The sequence below is a fragment of the Passer domesticus genome, chromosome 3 (assembly GCF_036417665.1).
Source record: "Passer domesticus isolate bPasDom1 chromosome 3, bPasDom1.hap1, whole genome shotgun sequence".
In the NCBI taxonomy this organism is placed as follows: Eukaryota; Metazoa; Chordata; class Aves; order Passeriformes; family Passeridae; genus Passer; species Passer domesticus.
The window spans coordinates 67,515,924-67,532,609 of record NC_087476.1 but is presented as its reverse complement, the minus strand read 5'-3'; the positions used below and the strand labels follow the sequence as shown (position 1 = coordinate 67,532,609).

General features: G+C 39.5%; 1 protein-coding gene and 1 long non-coding RNA gene across 28 annotated transcripts in view; one reads left to right on the top strand and one right to left on the bottom strand.

The window, feature by feature from the left end:
• Nucleotides 1-13,237, top strand: part of WDR64 (WD repeat domain 64) — a 71,429-nt gene extending 58,192 nt beyond the window's left edge. For 4 of the 24 annotated variants that reach the window (XM_064413688.1, XM_064413686.1, XM_064413689.1 and 1 more), the window contains 7 exons: nucleotides 676-737; nucleotides 1,145-1,254; nucleotides 2,041-2,226; nucleotides 6,045-6,144; nucleotides 6,734-6,808; nucleotides 8,328-8,432; nucleotides 9,009-13,237. In XM_064413688.1, coding sequence (XP_064269758.1) covers nucleotides 676-737; nucleotides 1,145-1,254; nucleotides 2,041-2,226; nucleotides 6,045-6,144; nucleotides 6,734-6,808; nucleotides 8,328-8,432; nucleotides 9,009-9,278 — 908 coding nt within the window. In that variant the 3' untranslated portion in view covers nucleotides 9,279-13,237. Of the gene's footprint in view, nucleotides 1-675; nucleotides 738-1,144; nucleotides 1,255-2,040; nucleotides 2,227-6,044; nucleotides 6,145-6,733; nucleotides 6,809-6,989; nucleotides 7,024-7,739; nucleotides 7,853-8,327; nucleotides 8,433-8,520 lie in introns of those variants that run through there. The other 20 variants (XM_064413703.1, XM_064413698.1, XR_010358869.1 and 17 more) reach the window with 19 other exon arrangements.
• Nucleotides 10,313-16,432, bottom strand: LOC135296847 (uncharacterized). Of its 4 annotated transcripts, none has more exons than XR_010358872.1 (4): nucleotides 16,337-16,432; nucleotides 13,260-13,597; nucleotides 12,885-12,986; nucleotides 10,313-11,644 (listed from the first exon to the last, which is right to left on the bottom strand). It is a non-coding gene; the product is annotated as an uncharacterized LOC135296847 (long non-coding RNA). The 4 variants fall into 4 exon arrangements; XR_010358873.1 differs by having other exon boundaries at nucleotides 13,328-13,597; XR_010358870.1 differs by lacking the exon at nucleotides 12,885-12,986.
• Between the last annotated feature and the right edge of the window lie 254 nt (nucleotides 16,433-16,686).

Genomic DNA, 16,686 nt, shown 5'->3' with positions numbered 1-16,686 from the left:
TTGTTATAAAAAGATCAGCTTCTCTGCCTGCCTCCTCCGTTGCTTGCAAATGTACAGACCTAGAAACCAAATGTGACTGGAATGAAAGTTGGAATTGCACAAAATATCCCTCTGTCTTGTAGTAGAAATGAGAAGTAGAAGGCAACTTCATCAGGAGGGGGGGAGCCTAGGCAGGAAACAGAGCAGTTGTGGGTAATAAGGAAAGTGATTCTGTGATTGTAGTTTCACATGAGTGCACTAAAAGGTTGTAAAACATTAAGCATTCATTATATATACAATTAATTAAACTTTGTCCATTTTACCAGGATTGAAAACAGTGTAATCCCCAGGAAGCTCTCATACCTCAGCTGTGTAATAGACAACTGTCATGACAAGATGACTCTTGTTTTTCACTCATAATTTAAAGAAAAATTTTTACCTTACTTCCATTTCAAACCTGTCCAGTTAATGACACATTGTTCACAACTTGCATATGTGTTTCTTTGCATACTAAGGAACACTCCATTATTTCTACTCTGAGCTTGACAATAAAATAGTTACATTCACTGTAAACCAACTGACCTGTGTTCTCTGCTTCATTCTGCCCAGTTTCTACTGAGAGTCAATGGCAGCAACAAGTGAGGGTGTAGCACTAAATATACTTACTGATGTTTTGTTTTCTCCTTTCTGCAACAGAGGGACATGTTTTTCGCTGGAACATGGCCTCATTCTTAGAAGATTCACGAAATAGAAAAAATGTAAGGAATTATCTTTCAGATCTTCTTAACTTGAACAGTATACCCAGACAAACAGAACAAAAATAATGCAGAGCTCTACAGGGATAAAAATGTTTTCTGCGTATAAAGATCATATTTTGTGCTTGAAATAGTAATTTGATGCTGTGGGGAAAAAAAATAGAAAAACATAAATAAAATGGTGTTAGCATTATTTCATTATGTTCAAAGAAGGTACATTAAGAATGAATTCATCCATGTCCCCTGGGTGGTGTTTCTACCATATGCCAATTGCAGGCTGTTTCATGGAGGGATTATTTTTTCACCTCTTCTAATTTTCAGAAAGACATGCTGGTAAATCCACTAAGCTAGCAACCATGGTGAAGTACAGAACTGCCTCAAATGTGGTTATGTTGCTTTTTCCCCCTCAGGCAATAAAGGAGGAGCTCTGCTGGAGGGCACATGCTGCTGAAGTGGTTGACTTACTTATTGAAGAGCAGAAAAATGTGATAGTGACAGCATCCATTGATGGTTCGGTTAGGTATAAAATGACTAACACTTCTTACTGCTATGGCAAATCAGTTGAGCTGCCTTCAACGTACCTTTTTCTGCTGCACTTGCATATAGGCTAGGACTTAAATAAAGTGCACTTAAATAAAATGCACTGGGTGCATTTTCTGTTCTGCACCCAAAAGAGCTGGCTTTAATGTAGCACTTCTCCAGAAGTCAGATCTTTTGCGGACTGTCATTTTCTTTCAGCCCTTGCTTTACTTTGAACGTGTAGGTAATGGCTACATAATTTTAAAAATTGCCTCCTGTTCTAATCCTATTTTAGCTTTCAGTACTTGTTAAATTGATTTGGATCCTAAGCATGGCATCTAATCAATGTGTATGCAATTAGACCATGAAAGCTTGAAGATACTTGATAGACAACTATAATTCCTTCTCAGCTAACAAGTACATTTGAGGGGGTTTCTCTTGGTTTTCTGGAAGATTTAAATTAAGAAATTTTGTGTAGATCCTGCTCTGGTGGCAGCACTTTACTTCAGGAACAATTCAGGATTTTGGTACATTTACTCTTAATTTTCATAAATGCAAACATGAACTGGGTTTTTTTTTCTGTTTTTTGCAACAACCTGATTTTTTTTCACTCTCAAATTATTTAAATTATAAAGGCAGTCTCATTTTGTATGATGAGCACACTGAACTCTAGAGCAGTGCTGCAGAATTGGATAATGTACACAAATATTATCTCACTTCTGTTCCACTTCTAAAAATATCCATTTTTCTTTTCTGTCCTTTTGCACTGCTTCTACTATATCTGTAGGCTTTGGCATGCCAGGACTGGATATTATTTTGGTTACTTTGGACAAGCCAGGCAGTTTGAATTAACAGATACCAGTCGGTTGATTTTGCCTTCTGATGTTAATGATTTTCCTCCTATAATTAAAGAGGAGAGCAAACATACGGAAAAGAAGAAGGTTGTATATCCTCTCGTGCTGGACAGAGACAAGTAAGACATTTACATACATGTATGATTAGGGGAACAGTTTTGAAAATATGCTTTAAAAACACCTTTCATCTGAAGGTCAGAAAAAAGTAGTACTATTTGTTATTCAGAAAAATTTTTTGAAAGATGTTTTTTTACCCAGTATGGATAAATCTTTTCTTTTTTATGACTTGGTGACAGTCAGGATTAGGTGACGTTCAAGGTTTGAACTTAGTTACAGTGATGACTAGATACTTGTCTCAGCTTTTAGCCTAATTAGAGGTTGTATGTTATATATGCTGTTCAGGTTAGCAGCCTGTTACCTGAACAGCTTAATGTGAATAGTTTCAAGCAAAACACAAATCCTTCTAGAAGAATAAACCCAATTTAGTCTTTCAGTTTAAGAAATGGTCATCTTAAACTCACTGGGATGTTATATATACATTCATGTACATGGGTAGAGGATTCACAGATCATGGCATTGTGAAACTGGCATAAATGTGTGTTCAGTAGCAGTCTTCAACTTTTCTTCTAGGTAGAGTTCTTAAGGGAGATGGGTTAGTTACAAGTTCAGTCAGTGAGCCTTGTCCTGTTAGTTTAAGTACATATTTCTAGTCCTGGAACACTCTGGTTCATTAGTTAGTGGATTAACCAAGTGAACAGAAATATTGAAGAGGGCATCTTCAGAGGCAGTACCTGCAGTGTCTTAAGTAACAAAGCAATCCAAATATGGAAAAAATTATTTAGGACTTAAAAAGTCATGCATTGTTTAGTGGTTAGGTTTCATACACCATGTCCATTCTTACGCTGCCTTTCAACCAAAGCAGTTTAGGACAGTGGAAAATCTCTAAGGTGCTTTACTGTCACCTGTGATGAACACCCCATGTGTGGAGACGCAAATCTCGACTCCATGTTTCAGAAGGCTGGTTTATTATATTATGATATGTATTATATTAAAATACTACATTAAAACTATACTAAAAGAATAGAGCAAAAAGATTCATCAGAAGGCTAGAAAGAACAAGAAAATAATGAATAACAAAGACTTGGGCCTCTCAGAGTCCAATGCAGCTGCATCTGTGATTGGCCATCAATTAGAAACAACCAACATCCACCAATCACAGATGCACCTGTTGCATTCCACAGCAGCAGATAGTTATTGTTTACATTTCTTTCCTGAGGCCCTCAGCTCCTCAGGAGGGAAAAATACGAACAAAGGATTTTTCATAAAATATCATGGCTACAGTCATCCCATTTAATTTGGTATCCTGCTAATAATTATTATTCCATGGAGTTCTTACTAATAAAAGTAGTGTCACTGCAGTCAGAATAGTAACTCATGAATACAGAGAAGTGTTTGGCTGTGTTTGAAGGACTCCTGTAGTTCCTCTGAATAGTCAGCAGCCAGTTTGAAACCTCTGGAATCAAAGATATAATTATTGAGTCAGGTAATCTGAAAGAAACTTTCCATAAATTACATGCCTGTGTCAAACTGTGAATACTTTTTGAGGATTCTTCAAATATTTCAGTAAAGGAGAATGGCTATCATACATTTAAACACATTAACTAAACAGACAATGAGCAAGAAAAGGAGAAATGCTTAACTGTGTAGAGAACTGGGGGAAAAAAGCAGCAGCCACGCTCCATGCAATAGAACGTTTCAGTCTTATCATTCTACAAACTTTGTGTGCTGTCACCTCAAGAGTGACTTGGTTCCTCTGGATTAACTGTGCCAAATATTGAAATTGAGAGCTAGGCAGCCATCATCCAAAAGGCTGTGTTACTTACAGATGCTAGGCTTTGTACTTTGCAGGATGCAGACAATTGTCTTGGGACAAGTCACTTATCTTTGTGATGCTAATATAATTCACTTATTGGATAACTCATATGGTATTCATCACCAAGATAATGTTTTAGGATCTCAATTAATAAATCATGTTATAAGTGTTATTAACAGATATATATTCATTGAATCATAGAACCATTAAGGTTGGAAAACATTTTTAAGATCATCAAGTCCAACCATTAACCAAGGACCATATTCACCTTTCAACCATATCCCTCAAGTGCTACATCCAAATGCCTTTTGGAACTTTCAGGAGCAGTGACTCCACCACCTCCCTGGGCAGCCTGTTCCCATGGCTGACTACCCTTTCAGCAAACAAATTTTTCCTGATATCTAATCTAAACCTCCCCTCATGGAACTTGAGGCCATTTCCTCTTGTCCTATTATCATCTGGGAGAAGAGGCCAACCCCCACCTGCCTACAGCCTTCTTTCAGGCAGTTGTAGAGATCAATAAGGTCTCCCCTGAGCCTCCTATTCTCCAGGCTAAACAACTTCAGCTCTCCCATCTGCTCCTCATAGGACTTACCCTCTCGATCCTTCACCAGTTCTGCTGCCCTTCTCTGGACTCACTGCAGCACCTCAACATTCTTCCTGAATTGAGGGGCCCAGAACTGGACACAGCACCTGAAGTGTGCCCTTACCAGTGCCAAGTGTAGGAGGACAATCACCCTAGTCCTGCTGGCCACACTATTTGTATATCACAGATTGAATATCCCAGAATATTCTGAGTTGGAAGGGACCCACAAGGACAATGGAGTCAAATTCTTAAGTGAATGACCTGTACAGAGATCAAGCCCACAACTTTAGCATTATGCGCACCATGCTCTAGCAGCTGAACTAGTGACTATGTGCCATTGTCCTTCTTGGCCACCTGGGCACAGCTGGCTCATGTTCAGCCACTGTGGATCAGTGTGTCCAGGCCCTTTTCCATGAGGCAGCTTTCCAGCCACTCTGCCCCCAGCCTGTAGCACTATCAGGGGTTGTTGTGATCCAAGGGCAGGACCTGGCACCTGGCCTTATTGAACTTCTTACCATTGGCCTTGGCCCATTGGTCCAGTCTGTCCAGGTCCCTCTGCAGAGGTTTCCCACTGTCCAGCATATCAACATTCCCATCCAACTTGCTGCGATCTGCGAACTTACTGAGGGTGCACTCAACCTCCTCGTCCAGATCATCAGTAAAGATACTAAACACAACTGGGCCCATCAGTAAGCCCTGGAGAACACCACTTGGTGCCAGCTGGATTTACCTCCATTCTCTGGGCCTGGCCGTCCAGTCATTTTTTACCCAGCAAACAGTGCACCCGGCCAAGCTGTGACCAGCCAGCTTCTCCAGGAGAAAGCTGTGGGAAAATATTCCCCAAATGTCCACGTACTTGAAGAGGCACAAACCCATCTGAGCAGCATAGTTTAAACTGTTTAAACAGTTTAAACAAGCACCTCAGGAGTTTGAAAAATGATTGAAAAATGCCAGCAGATAGACAGAGTCATATAGAAGAATGGTCCTAGTTTCCCCCCATAGTTCCTTGGCTTGTGTGACTTGACTTATTTTTCTGATTATAAAGGCAACTGTTAATCTGTACTAACAGACACTCCAGATAATTTCTTCTCATGACTAAATTTGGAAACCAGACATATCAGAGGAGACCTTTGTTATGAAAGTCACATTCAGATATTCTAGTCAGAACTGAAAGAAATAGTGAAAAGCCATTATCAGAGAGTTAGCACATGTCTCTTGTAAATGTTGTTTATATTAAGATTTCCTGCCTCTACAGGTGACAGCCATATCTGGATTGGCAGAATATTAGTGAAGCACTCTGTGACACCTACAAAGGTCCTAATATAAATTATATTTGAAAATATATTAAATCACTTATACTTCAAAATAATTTCATTTTGGAGCATAGTTCAAAATAATTTTGGAGTCACAGGTGAATATTGTGTTCATAACTGTCATTTTGTTAGGAACTTCAGATTTTTTCTGTCTTGTACATACAGGTTGGAGTCACTGACTGAATCACCTTCAGATTTAGAAAAGGCTGAACATGGCAAAGCAGTTCACAGCTTCAAGTTTTTCAGAGCTCTGGCTCCTGAAAAGGTAGCTGATGTATATGACAAATTTATGTTCTGGGCAAAGTATAGGAAATAAAATTGAATTTCTCATTTTAAAATTATCCATAAATAACCCTACATATCTTTCTCATTCAATGGACAAGCTAGAACAAAAATGCAAAAACAGAGGGATCTAAGAAATGTCTGTGGTTTTCATTCTCATTTTTCACATTGTCAAATTTCAGTTTAGAAGATAGCACAAACTGATTCACTGGTTTAAACATGTAAAAGAAGCCCTAGAATTTTCCTCTGCTTCAACAGAAAACCTATATATCCTAAGTTTACTTTAAGAATGTGTGAAAATACTAGAATAACAGTGAATCCCTGGTTGCATACAATAGTTCTTTCAGGTTTCCTATGAAATCAGAAGCCAGGAGAGTTAGATTTCATTACATATACTTTCTACAACTCTAATTGAATATCAGTGGAGCTCTTCCATCTTTACCTGGTTTTAACCTTTAAAGTCATGGGAATATAAAACTTCTCTTGCAGTTGTAGTAAGAATGTAGTAAGAATGTCTTCATTACCTTTTGTCTTCAGCTACTAATGTACTGACTTTGGCTTCCCTTGGTCAGCTTCAACATATGGAAACTTTTGAGTTTGCAAGCAAAGAGGCTGGTGCAATATTTGGGTTTCTACCTATATATGAGGTAAGCACAAGTGTTTTCTACCTTTTGTGGTGGCGTTCATAGCTCAGAAGCCATTAGCACTTGTACGTTATTACAGTGACACACTCTGCCATTCCACTGTTAATTGTCTGCTTCTCAATTTAATTTTCTAACATGATTTGCATTACTACCTGTCCAACTCCAACTCCAACTTTGGTGGAAGCTTGAGAATCCAATTGAAGTGAGCATGCCAAACAGTGAGTATTGCAGATGTTTACTCCTCCTGCTCAACCTCATGTCATTAATGTTTTGCTCAGACTGGATTCTTTTAATCATCTCCAACCTATTGATTCCCATCTGCCTAAAGCTTTGAGTATTGTAAGGTAGTGCTATTTTATGGGTATTAATGATCTGATCTATTGCAAGCTGTCTAGCAAAGCTTTCTAGGTTTTTCTTCTATGGAACAAGATCAGAGTATTCCACAGGCTTGTCTGTCCCACATATCATAGGATAAAAAGAATCACCCCTAGCAAAGGTGCTGATCCCTTTTTGTAGAGGGTACCTAGAGAACTAACTTGGATCAGAGTTAGATGCTACATGGCTGGTTAGGTGGGATTAATAGGATACTTTGCATTCCAGCTCTGCATTCCAATACATATGCCTAATCCTTGTACATACAGCATTACAGCATGTCATAAAAAACTCAGGAGCACAGTGTTCAAATAGTTGGCACATATGCTATTTTTTCTGACCATTAATGTACTTTGGAAATCTGTCTTTTGTTTTCTTCCTGAAAAATATAATAAAATACTCTGAAGCCAATGGCACTGCAATGGATTTACAACAAAATGAAATCAGACTTTTTCTGTAAGCTATGTGCACAAAAATATTTTTTTGTCTATGCTGTTACAAAATGCTATCAATCTGGTCTATTCACCTTAGTATGTTAATTAGTTTTTGAAATTTTTTAAAGGTCTTCAAAGGATCAAAGCTGAGAAGTCCAGTCATAAGGGACGGGAAAAGGATCTAGATTCCAATGAAGACTTGAGTAAAGACAAATAAATGTAGTTTCGTTTCTTCATTTAAGTGGATTAGCAGATTTATTGTGTTATTTTTTCTTTGTTTTTCTTTTCAATTACATTTAAATCTATTTCGTTATTAAGTAGAACATATAGAAAACAGATCTTTACTTTTATTCCAGTCCTTTGCGCAAGGAATAAATTCCAGTAAAGACAGTGTATGATTATAAATAGATATTGAAAAGCCCATTTGACTTAATGTATATTTGCTGACAGTTACTCTATATCAAAACCACTGTTTTCCACTCTGCTTCAATTTGTCCAGTTGAACTTCTGAATAATGAATATTACACTGCTTTTTTTTCTTGCCAGATTAATCATAAAGTCAACAAAGAGTCAATATGCCCTGCTGTTTCTGCCTGTTCGTTCCTTGCTTATGCTTTCAAAGAGTGTGTTCATCCTGTAAGCCAGAAAAGTGACTGCTGAACTCATATTCAATTAATTATGCATCATGATTCTTCAAATCTTTTCTTGCATTTCAGCATTCCAGGACGATGTCACAACATGTCACAGAGCACAGAACACATTTTCATCCTTTGGTTAAGCATACAAATGGTGCCAAGTGTCTCACCTTAGTGAGAAAAAAGGTAATTACATATGCATATAATAATGCATATAACTAGTTATAATGCATATAACTAATGATATTATTACCTACTATTTTGGGGAAAATAGGAGGTTTTCTATATCACTGATATTGAATGCTGTTTGATCTGCTGGCCTTCTTGAAAAGACATTCTTCTCATGAACTGAATATACAATGACTTGCAATTATTTACCTGCCTTCAACTTGTTACAAGGCTATGATGGATTGAAGGGTAGCTTCAAAATATCTTGTAGGAGTATATTTAAAATTCTTATGATCAGTGTACCAGATCTGGCAGGGATTAATGTAATTTCCTTCCATAGCAGCCTGTAAAGTGCTGTGTCCTGGATTAGTAAATAAAAGTGTTGATAACACACCAGTGTTTTGGCTATTGCTGAGCAATGCCAGCACAACAGGAAGGTGCTATTTTTCCCACACCCAGTGAGTGAGCTGGGAAGGTACACACCTGGGACAGCCCATACCATAAAACATCTTCATGGAATGGGGGAGGGAACTAAGATGTTCATGGTTATAGTGTTTTGTCATCACAAGTTGTCTTCCCATTATGTGTGCTGAGGCCCTGTTTCCCAGGAAGTGGCTAAACAAACATCTGCCTACTGGTGGTAAGCAGTACTTAAATTACTTGTTTTGCTTTGCTTGCACATGCAGCTTTGCTTCACCTATTAAGCTGTCTTCATTGTGGCCCAAGAATGTTCTCACTTCTGCTCTTCCACATCTCTTCTCTATCCCACTGGGAGAAGTAAGGAAGCAAGCAAGAAACTGGGCAGGCACTCGGTGTCTGCCAGGGTCAGCCCACCACATTAGCCAACCTTGTGATCAGAACTAAAATCAGACTTGTCTGACAAACCAAGTGGCACCAAATAAAGTGCCATCTGCCATTTACTACTTGTGTTCACTTCCTCTCATCCATGATTTAGCAGTTAGGATATGAAAGGTAACATTCTTGCAATTCTGAGTCCTGTATCATTTTGAAAGCTACAAAAAGTCTCTTTCAGTTACCTAAAATGGCCTGGTCTTCAAAGACTATTAAAAATGCACAGTTCAGGTTCAAAGAGATCCTTACCCATTTATTTTGATGCTTGTATGTGGTATGTTTTATCATACGTAATTAATATTTTGTCTTTGGAATTGTCCCTAATAATCGGCCTAAATTATTTTACTCTTGTTGCAAGATGCAGATATCCCACTTCTCTTCAGTTTATTAACTATTTACTTCCTCAAAACTGACTATTTACTTAATATTTTCTTCTTACCAAACTTTTAGCAGTGCTAGGATTTCATAGGTTCTTAATTTTCAAATGGTACCCTTTTCAGTCTTGCTTCCTTCTCTGCTCGGTTTTCTTTGTTAATTGCCTGTGTTCTCTAGGAGTTGACTTGTAGTGGTGGCTATTCATGCCATTATATTCTCCACTGTGCAGAAACTATCCATAATGTAACAGTATTCACAGAATAAATTAAGTGTTTAATGCTACAGTGAGCAAAATAATGCACACTCTCAGGAGGGAATCATTCCGTAACGAAAACTGTCAAAAAGGCATAATGTGTGTGTGCTATCTTTATCAGCCTTCCACCCAGTCACTACCTTACTGTTGTGCTATTTAAAGTGTGACAAAGTTAGAGTGCTATAAGTGCTATCAGACCTTTTTTTCCTAATTCATTACATTAAAAAAACCTGGGGTAGATCAGACTGCATGTCATTGCCCAGCATTACTGTTTACTTCCAAACCCTAGGGCTTTATAAGCACCACATGCAAACTGGTCCTTACCCCAAACATTTTATACAATTATATTACCCAAATGTCTTTCTTAAGTGTCAAAAGAAAAGCAGAGACATTTTATTTCTTTGAACAGATAATCCACTAAAGCATTGCACAGAATTTATTAGAAGAAGATTTGTTGCTTATCATGAGGCTGGAAAGAAATAAAGCACAGGCAAGTGATGCTTGCACCCACTCATCTTACAGCAATCATTTCAATGCTGGGTCTAGTACAAAGGTGTGTGTTAATTTTTGGGTTGGATTTTTTGGTATTATCTGTGGATTTCCTCTATGTTGATGCATTCCTTTGCAGGATGGTTTCTTTCTACCAGCATCCACAATTATATCGCACTTAGATGTTCCAGGTGAATGAGTTTTTCGATTGTTCCAGATCGCTACTCTATTAAGGAAAGGTATCATAACAGGACAGCCTCTTCAGCATGGCAGAAGTTTGTGATTTTGCTGGCTGCAGTAGTTAGTTTGCCAGAATTTCATTACAGCCCTTGCCAGCGCTTTACAAAATCTGTGACGCTCTTCAGCTGCCCTGACCCACTGGGGCAGTTCAAGCTGAATGGCATCAATGGTGCCAGAACTACGGGAACCAAAAGTCTTTGTTATGTACCCACCACTATAATAGCTTCCGTTATTTGGGCTAGGATTGGATGGAGAAGGCACACAAAAATAACTCTTATTTTGTCCTTCAATATATTTACCCAAACTTCTGTTCCCTGCAAACAGAGCCTCAGAAGACACATTGACCAGCTGACTGGCCAGATGGCTAATTGAGGAATTTGATGCAGAAAAGACGCCTGAGTTAAGGGAATTTTTTGAAAGTGTGTAACCTATTTCTATCCACCTTTCAGGATGTGCTTGTCCGTGGATATCCAGAATTAGGCCCCCTGACATTTGTGATTTTGCAGTGGTCAAAAATCCCATATAGTCCTCCCAGGCCTGTTCTGCTAGGGGAATTCCAAAGGAGGCTTCTTCCTTTTCCCTGTTAGCATCCATCTTGAACCTCTGTAGGTGGTTTATGATGATATGTGGGAAGAAGCCATCAGTAATTTTGTTGATCTCTTCAGCAAGAGCCTGAGCCACCTCTATGGTATACCTATCTTGCTTGGTAGACACTTTGCATTTCATAGCATTTTGAATACTTCCAGGAGGACAGTCATGAGAGAAAATACAAGAGGATGTCTTCGCATCCCAACAGGCAGCCTCTCGATCAGGGATGTCTTTAGGTTCCATTGACCCACCATGTGGGACAGAGAGAATGAGGTTCATGTTGCCCACTTGATATTCTGTGAAATTATTATGACCAAATATAACATCTTTGGTGCCAGTGACTTTCAAAAGCAAAGGTAAAATGGAAAGGAGGAATAAATACATGTTTTTCATTTGCTGCTGGAAGACTCAGCAATATGGAATATATCAGTACCTACAAAAAAGAAAAACACAGACTCTAGATTACTTTCAGTTGGGAACACATGAGACTGTTCAGCTGCTACTGGCATAATTAGTTAATGATTAACCTATTTTAGTTTTATTCCATGTAGCACAAAGAAGAACACTTATATGAGAAACAGAAATTAACAGGGGACTTAGTATGGCTAGATGTAACAGATGCAAGGGAAATGGCAGGCTACTGGGCTTCCCCCATTTCCCTAGAAAGCACAAACAACATTTGATCACCCTATCTGATTCCAGAGAATCATCCCAGCAAAATATCTGATTTTTTTTTTTTTTTGCATCAAAGCCTCTCTTTTTTCATCTCTGAAATGTAAGAAAGTTCTAACAGAATCTGATAAAACATCTCTATGTCGTTGACCTGTGTGAAATATCTTTGTATTATCGATGTGGTTATATAAACTAGAGGCTATGTCAGTCCAGACTAGCACTTGTGTTACCAGGCTTGTGTAAAGTAATGAGACTGATAAAAATTCATTGCTGCCAAGCTCTCTGTGCTCCAGACTGAGTTACTTTAAGACCTTTATAGATAGGTACTGGTAAGTGCATTAAGTAGTGACCCTGTTCTCTTTAGTTTGCAAGTCTCCATTCTCTTCAAGTGACCAAAGATATTTTAAAGCCCTCACTAATTATGCCATTTTTTGGAAAGCTGGAATTTAACAAGGTGCTGACAGGCCTTTCTGGTTTGAAGAGATCTCTAGCAAAATCAGTGTCTTGAGTGTAACTGTATCTAGTGGCTGTAACATGAACCACAGTAAAATCAGTGCAATCAGAATAAAAATGGATACTTTTCACTTCCAGGAGTGAAAAAAAAAAAAACCTCCTCAGTAAAGGCCAGATGAGGAGTATATAGCCACATGCATTTGCAGATGAATCAGGGTACCCTGTTGTCTGGTGCTGTCCTTATCATTACAGCACCTGCAGAAATACAGAGCATAAGAGGACAGAGAAAGATGAGAGTAAGAAAGAAGATCAGCACGAATCTATCCCCAACTTCTGGCCTGAGACTATGTATGAGAGCAGCCAGTAATACTGAGAGGGCAGTGAGCACTGTGGAAGCACCTGCCATCAGCTGCCCACTCTAAGAAAGGGAGAGGGCAACTTCACCCCAATAACTCAGCAAAATATTCTTTTCCTCTATGAGGGAGTACTGCTGCATTTTTAGAGACAATTTCTCCTGCTCACTGCACTGCACACTGAGGAGCCTGTACCTGAAAAATAAACATCTATCTTCTGCTCTTCTTTCTGGGCTGAAAGTCCCATAAAGTCTGTGAGCTGGAATCAGATCTCTGAGAATCTCAGCTACAGTTTTCCTGTTTATGACAAAAGAAATTTTTTGCTCCATTTTAAGCTTTCATTTAAAAGGTCATTTTAGTTGAGCTACTGTCTTAAAACAAGATTTTAAGCAAGGCCCTGTATGGTTCATGTTTCTGCAGACTTCCCTGAAACACAGACACTCACCTGCTACTTCACTGCGTGCTACCAGAAGCACTAAGGAAAAGAAGGCTGTCAAACATTATTCAAAATCCCTTTTCTCAGAAAAATAAACTACATATGCAGAGTGTGTAAGTCTAGGAATAGCTTACCTGAGGTGCAGGGGGTCCAGCACCAAGTGAAATAAATGGACAGCAACAATTCCCCAGAGGCTGCTCACCTGCCCCAGCAGGACTGGAGTGTCTCAGGCTCTCTTTAAATGCCACGACACATCCGTTCCTTTCCCACAGCATGCCGAGCTGTTTGTGCTTATCAGCAGCAGTTCCCTCGTCGTTTTGCAGTTTCTTGTTAATTATTGAATCAAGCTGTTAATGCTACTAGATCATGCCTTAGTGATATATGGAGAGAGAGCTCTGTATAATTCCCAAAATGAAGAAAGTCACCTTGGCACAGCTCAAGTTCTGGACAGACTTGGAGAGTCTGGAGGCACCTGTATTATTGTGAGGTCAAAAAGAAAAAAAAAAAAGAAAAACCAAGAGTAATTTAAAGTGGTAGTAATGACTGCGGGACTTGTTTGAAGATATACCTACAAATAAAAGAGAGTTTTTCCTGCCTGTGCGGCTCCGAAAGCGAAACTGAAGTGCCCCTTGCCCTCGGCTGCAGGCGAGGCTGTGTCCCAGGAAGCCTCTAGGGGCCAGGCTGAGCCACGCAAGCCAAGCAAGGAGCAGAGGCTTCAGCAGCACCCGCGTGTGTGATTCCACCACGACAGATCACAAGGGGAAAAAAATGCATTGGGATACTAGAGTTGAGCATGCTTTTGTTCTCTATACTGACATTGTGCTTCCAGACAAAAAAAACTTGCCACAAGCAGCGCAGCCAGGCTTAAGTTCAGAATAGTTACTAAGCTAACACAATCAGCAGATGCCCATAACAAAACTATGTTAACTAGAAAATACAGGTTTTTAATAACATTACTAACACTATTCATATAATATTTTCCTGATAAATGAGGAACTTTTAAAAACATTTCCTCTGCTACTAAAGATAGTTTAAGGATGTCATCCCCTAAACTTCTCTCATATATGTACAACTGTTCATGAATTTGCTAGTAGTATTAAAGCTTGGCTAAAAAAAGCTGTGAAAATATATAGTCCAATAATAGAAATTTCAATAAAAGAGAGATAAAGGATGCAATGAATGTAATGCTGCCGCCTGTCAGAGAAAAATCAAATTTATTTTCTAAGAAATTGATTAAATAGTCCAATTAACTTCCAAACCAACTTTTTGAGATAAAAGTGATCAACTTCTTAAGCAGTGAAAACAATATAGTAGCAGTAATGAGAAATTCACTGAAATTTTGGAAAAATTATTGTAAACCAGACAGTCTGTTAATATCTCTAAAGCTGATGGTCTGATTGTAAGCTTCAGCAAAGTGCCAGTTTTCATTCCAAGGATTTTAATCTTCTGCATGAAGACACTTCCAGCTGTGCCAGACACTGCATGGAAGGAAGTTCAGTAAAAATCTGGAAGATGTCCTTGCCCATTGCAGTGGGCACAAATTTAATTTTGCTTTACTTCTCCATGTAAAGGCTAGATGTTTGCATCAGACAGTGATTCTGTTTCCTCTTTAGGAGAGCTGTGTTGAGAAAGAAGCAGTTCTAGAGGTACTTTGGTGTTTTTATCTTGGGCACCTATCGCAAATTTCTATTAGGGTCAACAGGACTATACTCAGAATGGCTCTTCTTTTTTTATTACATGACAGAAAACAGTTGCAAAGAAAACAAAATGTTTCTGCTATACTTTCTACTTCAAGATCTCTTTAAAATGCATTCTGCCAGTCACTATTACAAAACTGCTCAAGGAAAGAGAAAAACACACACCAGAGACTTGGCACAGTAATTTCTAGTCTAACCAATTCTCTTGATACATGAAAGAAAAAAATTCTCTATATTACTACAAGTCAACTAACCGTAATGCAGTGCTGCTTCCCTGTTTCATCTGCTACCTATGGGAAATAAAACTGCAATACTACAGTATTCTTCCAGGGAATAACTCACCAAAATGTTACCATCTGACTACTTTCTTCCAAGGGACACTGTTGAACTTAAAGATCGGTATCTTTAGCCAGTTTTAATAGCTTTACTGAAACCAACAAAGCCCTTGACTCATGGCATCAAGCTCCTGTTATTTTATAGAAGTTATGAGATGTCCTGAGGGTGGGTCACACTGGCTCATACATGGCTGAAGACATTTGACTGAATGTTAAGGCATGTTGTGCTAACTCTTCAATTCCAAAGTACCCATCCTCTCAGGTGAAGAAATTGAAAAGGAAAATCTGAGCTGGGCAAGAGTTTTGTAGCTCTGGCTTCCTTGAAGAACACTTCATTGGCTCCAGTGCTTCTGACTCTGAGGTTCACCTCAGGCCTATTTTTAACTATTTTTAACTTACAGAAAATAGTCCAATATTTAATTGAATTGCACATAAGATTTTGAATGATACTGGTACATTACATTGTCTACTCTGATTACTGTTCTTCCTATGAGGACAGTGGTTTGACAGAAAAAGAAATGTCAGAAGTGACAGAAAAATATATTCTTAAGAGAAGTGAACCTAATCCAAAGGGATTCTAACTGCAGTTGGATTTCAGACTTGTGGAGTGTGTCGTATGTAGTCAGAGTTGTGGAGTGAAAAAAGAAATGGCAAAGCAGATTTCAATCAATATTTTCAACATTAAAATGTCTTATGGTATCACTGTGACCCAGTTATTTATATGCATTTCTTAGCTGAGAAATTGTAATTCAGATGTGCTATTTACAGAATTGAATTTAAACTTTGTTGCCCACTGTCTGGAAACATTGCTTTCTACACTGCTGTCATCCACCTCACCGAGTCAAAGTAGCCAAGAACTGTCCGGGCTTCCAAGTGCCATGTGGGAAAACTAACTTCTATCTGCTAGATATTGGCCTACATTTACATCTTACTGCAAGTTTTGCTTTTATTTATGCAAGCAAACCCTCACGGTAACTGACAAGAAAAAGGACCTGCATCACATAATTGTAACTTCGGCCATCCCTTCTTACACTAACCGGGGTTTCAGCCTGGCAGGCGGTGACCCGCCTCAGCCCCTCCCTTCCCCTCTCCTCTCACAGCGTCGGCTACAGTCCACTGTCCTGTTAAAACTTTGCGGGGCCTTTTGAGTTCTGCGTATTTAATGTTTAGAAGTGTCACCTTCTGGTGGTTATACGCGAGCCGCGTCCGCCGCACGCCGGCCGTGAGGAATGAATGCCGCCAGGAATGCCGGCACGCATGCGCCGCCCCGCATGCACCGCCCCGCCCGCGCGGGGCACCATGGGGATCGTAGTCCCCGCGCGCGGGGCGGGGCCACCGCGCTCAGCGCGCGCTGCTTGAAAGCCCCGGGCAGCGGCGCGCGCTGCGGCTGGGCCGGGCCGGGCCGGAGGAAGCGTTCCCGCGTCCCTCTGTCCTTCTGTCCTTCTCTCGCCCCCCTCTCCGGGCAGCGCCCACCTGCAACCAGGTACAGCCGCCACCGCCGTGGGGACGCGGCGCCGGGCCGGGATGCG